Below are 8,060 nucleotides of genomic sequence, written 5' to 3'. Positions count from 1 at the left end.
TCTTTTATTCTTTAGCATCTTACAAGGAAACTAGTATATTATAGCCATTCATAAAATACTTGCTGAAGAATTAAATGAGAAGCTATATAAGAATATATAATCCCCTTTTTCTATTTGGTATCAGTAATCCTTTTTTACTGTAGTTCTTCTGATTTATGGAAATTAAGTTTCAAGTTAATTATCTTTTGAATTGGAACTATGGCTAAAGTAGTACAAGGATAGCAGAAAATAGTATTTTTTAAATCATTAACTGTGGCTACCTTTGTGTCAGTAGATGAACATCTTGAGTTTCATGATCAGAGTTAAAACTTGTCAGTAGATAATACTCTGATAGTGGGTCAGTTTGGCTTCTTTTTCTGGGTGATAGACATTATCAAAACTCAGATTTGACTTTTTGCTTAATTTACAATTCTAAAGTGTGAAAAATGTTCTGTGGTTAATTGCATAGCTAAAAGACATATTCTAGAAGATTTTTTCTTTGACTGACTATATGTTTATTATGGTACCTGTCTTGGATTGAGAAAAGAGTTCCTCCATGACAAAGATATACTTAGTGTCCTACCCATGGCAGAAACGAGAAAAGAATTATCCCCTGCTTTATCCTAATATGTTTAATTATGTTAGGTTGATCAGTCCTGATCTTCCACATTGAAGTAAAGTGAGTTTTTATTATCTTACACACAGGAGACTTGCCCTTGGGGTACATGTTGTTTTCACATTTATTTTATTTACTGGTAAGTAGAGAATTAAGAGGAGAAGTTAGAAAATGTAAGTGATTTGCCAGAGTTTGATTTATGAAATTGCAGGTTTGAATTCCCATTTTATGTGCCTAAGCATTTTATAGAATTGTGGGAAGTGATATTCACAAAGAGAAACTTTTGATTTGATAACTGGCTTTATTTTAGGAAACTGAGTCAAGAAGAATGTGAGAGACTAGAAAAAGAGCAGCAGCTGTCAGCTGCAGATGAAAAGGTGGTTTCCGCTGTACAGGAAGTTAAAAATTACAAGTGAGTTCAGTTTCTAAAGGAGGGTGTCAATGTCTAATGAATTAGTGTTAGCTTTCTTTTTAATCTTTTTTTACATAATGTAGATAGAAGAAAATAGCATGAAAGTATAATAACGAGAGGATATGAACACATTCAATTCACACAGGAGAAAAAATAAATTTCAACTTAACAAATAAAAAATGTCAACAAAAATTTACTTGTACCCAATGGGCAAGACCATAGGGAACTTGGTCAATGCCAACAGTTCTGGGGGTTTTGTATGTTGTAGTAATTCTTAAGAAATCAGAAGTTTGCTTCTGTAATTCTTAAGAAATCAAAAGTTTGCTGTGTGTTATATCAAGACCCACAAAAGTGTGGCATTTGATAGGCCTTGGAAATCTTCTATGGATATAATTTGAAAAAAAGAAAAAAAAGTTTTAAGGAGGAAGATATTTCTAGCAGAATTACTTGAGAACACACTGATGAGCAGTTAAGGAAATTATAATTTATCAATTCAGAATCTCTAGCAATTAAATGATAAAGAAGTTATTAGTATTAGGTTTTTATTTATTTATTTATTTATTTATTTATTTATTTATTTATTTATTTATTTATTTATTTTTGGTGCTTTACTACTAAGCTATATCCTTAGACCTTTTTTTTTTTTTTTTACTTTGAGACAGGGTCTCAGTTGCATAGGTTCCCACTTAATTGCTGAGACTGACCTCGAACTTGTGATCCTCCAGCCTCAGCTTCCCAATCTGGCATGGGATTACTGGCATGTGGCATTGCACCTTGTCTGTAGTATTAGTTTTGATCACACTGGATTCATATAACTATAGAAATGTTTTACTTATGTATGATAAAACTCTTTAAAAAGTATAGCTGATGGAATAAAGAGAAAATGGTCAGAATGTTTCAAATTTTATTCAATTGTTGTAATTCTTAGGCGGAGAATTGAAGAGATGGAAGAAGAATTACAGAAAACCGAGTGCTCATTTAAAAACCAGGTAGTAATTAATACTGTCCTGTAGTTGCAGAATTCTTTGATATCTAATACAGACAATTATAGGCTATTATAATGAGTCCCTAAAAACATTTTTTTAATGTGTTGTCTTTTTCAGATTGCTATGCATGAGAAGAAAGCTCATGATAATTGGGTAAGATTTTTTCCCCCTTTTCTTTATTTTTTGCATAGCCTACCCCAACTGAATTTGAATATTTTCTCTTTAATAGCTCAAAGCTCGTTCTGCAGAAAGAGCTATAGCTGAAGAGAAAAGGGAAGTTGCTAATTTGAGACAGAAGTATGTGATTTTTGTGTCTTACTGTATGTTTTATAGTGTTTTGAGATTATGCTAGATACTATTTAGGATTGCTATTTCATAATTCAGCCCATTCTTTCTCAATATTCAAGACTACTGGAAATGACCCAAAAGATGGCAATGCGGCAAGATGAACCTGTGATTGTAAAACCAATGCCGGGGAGACCAAATTTACAAAATCCTCCTCGGAGAGGTAGGGGGCACTTTGTAAAAGGAGCTATTTTATTTCTTGGTGCAGAATGTATGTAAATTACTTTTTATTTCTGTGTGTAATGGTTATGAAACAATCTGAATGATTTGCTAAAGCGGGAGGTGTGGGGGTTGGTGTCAGGGAGAAGGCTGCCTTAAAGTAGTAACACGGCATTGTTGTCTTTAGGTCCACTGAGCCATAATGGCTCTTTTGGTCTATCCCCCGTGAGTGGTGGAGAATGTTCCCCTCCACTGACAGCAGAGCCAGCTGGGAGACCTCCTTCTGCTACTCTTAATCAAAGAGATATGCCTAGAAATGGATTTGGTGAGCATTCGCATGTTGCTTTATAGTAAACTGCTTCAAGGTTTTGTTTTTTTTCCCTTTTGAGTATTCTAATGAAAACATAGAATTTGGGCCTGTACAATATAAAGTAAGAAATTATCTTCTATATCTTAGTGAATGTTTTCTGTAAAATCTGTTCTAGAATAGAAAACATTTTTTTTTTCCTGGAGGTCCCTGTATTGTTTTTTTCTTTTAAATTTTACACTGTGAAGTGTAAACCTTTATCTTTAAATAAAATCTCTATGGTGTTCCTTTCCCAAATATTATAAAAGTAGCCTTAAACTTTATGTAGCATACATATTTCCAATATGAAAATTCTTATTTCCAATTCTAAATAGGACTGTAGTCTTGGTAAGATTGGAAGTCAGGTTATATAGACTAAAGAAAAGCCAACCTACACATACTTCAAGTCTATAGCTTAAAGTTTAGGACCAGTACGTATTAATTTGCTGTTCTATCAACCCAAGGCAGTTCTTTATTTTACTTAAGTCTCTTCATAAATTGTGATTTTCGTATTTGGCAACCCATTTTTTATAAAAAATATTTTTAATTATAGATGGTGTGGTGCTGAGAATCAAACCCAGTGCCTCACACATGCTAGGCAAACACTCTACAACTGAGCTACGACCCCAACCCCTGGGCAACCCATTTTTAATGTTGCTTTCTAGTTATTGTTGAACCCTGACCTGTCCACCAGTGGTTTATTTCTTCTGAAAAATACATACAAGGGCTCTGATCTTTCTTTCCCAAGGGTCAATGGATGGACCTTTACCTCGTACTCAGTGGTCTTCTGAGGCATCTGGGAAACCCATTGCCTCTGGTAAAGAGACCAAGTAATTTCAAAGAATCTGTAATTGTGGATGCAGGATTTTTATTCTTTTCATGTTAGCATAAATCTGAATCCATTCTTTGATCTCTAACAGACCCAGGATGTGGTCCAGCTCACATGAACAGCAGCTCCAGAAGTTCTTCTCCAGCTAAGGTGACGGATGAGGGCAAGGTAAGTTCTGTAGTTACTGTGAATCACGTGGTCGTGGAGGAACATGTAGCTTTATTACAGTACTTGCTCTTTGCTTTATCCTTCTTTGTGTTCTATTTGTACTATCCCATTTGTTTTTTAAAAAGCAAACTGTTTCCCAAGAACCTGAGACCCCCTCAGTTTCTACCATTACTTCTTTGACTGAGCATCCAGTTGGAGTAAGTACTTAGAGGTTGAGAACTGAATTGGGTTTTATTCTGTGCATTTCTGGGAAGGATATTCAGAGCATGACACTGATCTTGTTTGCTTTAAACTGCATGCAATTTTGAGCTTACTTTTCTCCTTAACTTGGAAATGTGGCTTAAGTGTGTACAACTATAATGAACTACAGAATGTGAAAAGTTATCACTCTAACTTTATATGGTGTTTTGTGTTGAATGTTCTAAGGCAAAGTAATTCATTATAAATTATATAATTCATCATTTTTATTTTTGTTTGGAAGAATGCTATTTAAGAATTCCTCCATTTGAGCAAACCCTATTTTGAGTGATTTGAATTAGATTGGTATCAGATTTTCTGAAAGTGAAATACTGTTTCAGTGCAACAATGATAATCTGAAATGACCTCTTGAGCCAATCCCAAGCAATGGTCTCATTTGTTCACATAAGTGCATTCTCTTGTAACTGTGTTGCTATTATATCTGGTAGGTCTTCTGCAGCTCTATAATAAAAAAAATTTTTAATTGTTTAGTTTCAAACCCACTACTCATAGGAAATGATAAATCAATATCTCAAATGGTGTACAGTAAATGAAAGTAAATATTAAAGCCTTGTCTTCCTAATTTGTGTATATAGCATTGTGTTGGAAAATACTTCTCAAGTTCCAGTGTATACATATTCCAGGAACATACATCTCTGGAGCAATCTAAGGGCAGCTTAGATAAGACCCCCAAACCCCTTTGTAGTAGAAGATTTAAAAGAGAGCAAAGACCTGTTGTTAGAGAGGAGTAGAGGTGGGAAAGCATGGCTTGGAGGCAAACCTGGGATTGAGATCCTTTAATATGCAGTGTGGCCTTCAACAAATTATGATAATCCATTTGCTTTTGTTCCCTCTTATTTAAAACAAGACAGTCTACTTAAAGACCTCAGAGGTTGAATAATATATGAAAGATGTACTGAAGATACTCTGAATTGTAGCTATTATTACATGGGTAGAGAATGGATTTTTCATTTTATTCTGTTCATTCTTAATATGGAAGTAATGAGCTACTGTGATGAAAGGGAAGTGATGGGGAGTGGGGGACTCCCTTTGAAATAGGTTGTAGTGAATACAGCATGACATACTGGTCAGAAATCACCTCTGTTAATAACCTCTGCCAGTCCTCTTGTCTTTCCCTTTCCTGTGCAGATATAATCAGTAACAAACTGCTCCCTCTTGTGGAATCCTTATAACTTCTGTAAGCTGTCAGTGGGAATACACAGGAGGGGTGGGTAGAGTTTTGTTGCACTGATGGTGTTCTCTGGACAGGTGCCTGTTTTGGGTTTTAGCTTTTATCGGTGTTGGTACTTTGTCTTAATACATAGGAATTTTAAAACTTTTAACTGCTTTCAAATCTTAAATTGCAGGTTAATATGGCTATGAAAGGGCCCCCTCCTTTCTCAGGGGTACCCTTCATGGGCCCCCCTATGGGACCCCCGATGGGACGGCCTCCACCACCTCCCTTTTGGTATGGACCGCCATTTCAGCTCGGTGGGCCTTTTGGGCCTCGGCCAATTCCTCCACCATTTGGTATGATGATCTAAACAGTAGTGATTGACTTATAAATCACATTCATCTTTCATTTCTATTGCTTGCTAAAACAGTTGGTTGCTATCTCAGGTCTTAACAATGAAAGGATACAGCTGAGTACATTTTAACTTTTCCTCCAGTTTTCTGGGACATATGGGACACTACATAATCTTATACTGAGATAGGCAATAGCTATCTCATTGACAAGGATAAGGGGCTATATAGAGAAAAGCCAGAAATATTACTTCTGCAGATGTTTGTTGAAAATATGTTGATATGCACTGCAATCGATGGAAAGGTGGATGAGACACATGCCATAACTTAAAATTTTGTCACAGATATGAAAATCCTATAGCATAAAGTTTGTAATCACCCATAATGGATGCATAAGCAGTAGGTTATAGAATATAGAAAAGGAAAAGTCAAACCCTCCTTACCTTGAGAAAAGTCAGAGGGAAGTGTTAAAGAGGAGGATTTAACAGTGACCTAATAAATGTTGCTGATTTAATTAGGTGGCTGTGGAAGGCCTTTTCCAGGAGGGCATGCACCTTGATTCTGATGGCATGTGTAAAGTCCATGCTGAAATACTTCATGAATTTTTAATGGATACAGTAATAAATAGTGGGATTTCCTTTTATCAAAATTTCTTTGATGTAGCAAAGTTCTTATTTCATAATCTATCATCTTGTCATGGTAATATAGTACTTCCAAATATAAATGGAGCTCTTGTGAGATAGAAATAATTCTGCAATTATATAGTAGGGAAAGAAAAAAGATAAGCCTGGAGCTAGGTAGAGCCATGTTTAAATCCTTAATATGTTGCTTCATGGCTGGTTGGCCAGGCTATAACCTAAACTTGTTCCATTTCAGTTTGCCTCATCTGGCAAGTCAGGGTGTTCACCAGTTGATGTTCTAGGGTTGGGAGAAATTAAATACTATATTAACATACTTGAAATCACCCAAGTTCAGAAATTTCTGGGTATTTACATAACTTCCTTTTTATTTTCCAGGTCCTGATATGCATCCACCAATAGGCTTCAGAGAATATGCACCAGGTGTTCCACCTGGACAACGGGATTTGCCTTTTGACCCTCGTGATTTTTTTCCAGGACCTGCACCATTTAGACCTTTAGGCTCATTTGACCCAAGAGAGTACTTCATTCCTGGTGCCCCATTACCACCTCCAACTCATGGTCCCCAAGACTATGGGCCACCACCTGCTGCAAAAGACTTAATGTCTTCAGGCTTTAAAGATGAGCCTCCAACTACACCCGATTCTCAGAGTAGTGAGGGCTGTTCACAGGCCTTAAAACAGGGCCCATAAAATTAACCTCTGACACTTAGTCAGAAAGTGGACTATGAACTATTCATTGTGTTGAAGGATTATTGGCTTCAAAATATAAAAGTTTTTTTAAATGGTTTATGTTTTTAGAATGAAGCTGCCTTGGCACAGTATACATTTGGAGCCAAAATATTTTCCCCCTAAATATCCCCCACTTAAACTAGAGTATCCTTCCAACTTTAAAATGCGCAATAAGGAATACCTTTGTTTTAGTTAATGTAGCATATACAATTGCTAAATGATTTAGAATGTCATAATTATGGACATTTCCTGTGGAAATGCTTTAAGAACATATGTTTCCATTATCCTATTTTTAGTGTATTCCAGTTGATAACAGAGAAATGGTGTTTTATAAGCTTGATTTTTCTCTTTAAATATCTGGTCGCAGAGACTGTTACGCTAAAAATGTTTACTCAAAGATCATAAACTTCATTTTCCTTCTTGCTGAAGTTCTTTGTTGTAATAGTTCATAAAAAATTGTTTATTAATATTTCCCAAGTGTCTGTTGATTTCATTGGATTGTCATGAGACTTTGTGCCATTGGGGAAGCATATAAACTCACTCTCAGAACTGAAGATGGTGACTTGGCAGCATATTTCCTGTTGCTCACTGTTAAGGAGGCTGGACCTTGGTCAACTGTGGACTTATACAGAGGAATTTATTTTACTTGTGAGAAGTCTTGTGGCTCTATTTTTGTAGCACATTCATGTACTTTTTTCTAACCACTGTCCATGTGAGAATAGTTTTCTGAGAATGAGTTTACATTAGTAGCAAGAGTTGTTTGACGTGAAGTTCTACTGCTTTTGCCATTATTGCATTATAACAGTAAAATATAGGGTGGTATGTTATGTCTATAAAAAATAAGGAAATTTCTTTTAAAAAATGTACACACACACTCTTCTCTTTCCCATACCTTGCCACTGATTTTCAAGAAATGTGATAAAAAAAATTAGAAAAGTATAATCCTCTGAGAAAGAATGAATGAAACTCTAAGGCTTATAATGTCTTTAATCAGCAACTATGGGCTGAATTAAATTCTTTTTTTTTTTTTTACAGATACTCAAATATATTTTATTTAAAAATCAATTAAAGCAAGTCCTGAATCTGTAAC

General features: G+C 35.3%; 2 protein-coding genes across 2 annotated transcripts; both read left to right on the top strand.

Moving 5' to 3' along the window:
- The first annotated feature begins 1,213 nt into the window (after window positions 1-1,213).
- On the top strand, window positions 1,214-5,411 carry LOC143389919 (transport and Golgi organization protein 1 homolog). The gene is made up of 7 exons (XM_077108511.1): window positions 1,214-1,264; window positions 2,111-2,146; window positions 2,223-2,290; window positions 2,401-2,501; window positions 2,685-2,822; window positions 3,764-3,840; window positions 5,403-5,411. Exons 1-7 carry the CDS (start codon window positions 1,214-1,216, stop codon window positions 5,409-5,411), a joined length of 480 nt encoding a protein of 159 aa, XP_076964626.1.
- Window positions 5,408-7,012, top strand: LOC143641143 (transport and Golgi organization protein 1 homolog). Its single transcript, XM_077108527.1, has 2 exons — window positions 5,408-5,607; window positions 6,618-7,012. Exons 1-2 carry the CDS (start codon window positions 5,451-5,453, stop codon window positions 6,929-6,931), a joined length of 471 nt encoding a protein of 156 aa, XP_076964642.1. The 5' UTR covers window positions 5,408-5,450; the 3' UTR covers window positions 6,932-7,012.
- The last annotated feature ends 1,048 nt before the right edge of the window (window positions 7,013-8,060 follow it).

This window comes from Callospermophilus lateralis, unplaced genomic scaffold, assembly GCF_048772815.1.
Source record: "Callospermophilus lateralis isolate mCalLat2 unplaced genomic scaffold, mCalLat2.hap1 Scaffold_86, whole genome shotgun sequence".
Classification (NCBI taxonomy): Eukaryota; Metazoa; Chordata; class Mammalia; order Rodentia; family Sciuridae; genus Callospermophilus; species Callospermophilus lateralis.
The sequence above is the reverse complement of the archived record's forward strand: the minus strand, read 5'-3'. Positions and strand labels throughout refer to the sequence as shown.

Excerpts from the sequence above, each read along its gene's own strand:
- LOC143389919 (XM_077108511.1), top strand. The coding sequence starts at position 1,214 with ATGGGCAAGACCATAGGGAACTTGGTCAATGCCAACAGTTCTGGGGGT. Across the intron at positions 1,265-2,110 it reads CCAACAGTTCTGGGGGTTTT|ATTGCTATGCATGAGAAGAA; the intron begins GTATGTTGTAGT and ends TGTCTTTTTCAG. Across the intron at positions 2,291-2,400 it reads GTTGCTAATTTGAGACAGAA|ACTACTGGAAATGACCCAAA; the intron begins GTATGTGATTTT and ends TCAATATTCAAG.
- LOC143641143 (XM_077108527.1), top strand. The coding sequence starts at position 5,451 with ATGGCTATGAAAGGGCCCCCTCCTTTCTCAGGGGTACCCTTCATGGGC. Across the intron at positions 5,608-6,617 it reads GCCAATTCCTCCACCATTTG|GTCCTGATATGCATCCACCA; the intron begins GTATGATGATCT and ends TTTATTTTCCAG.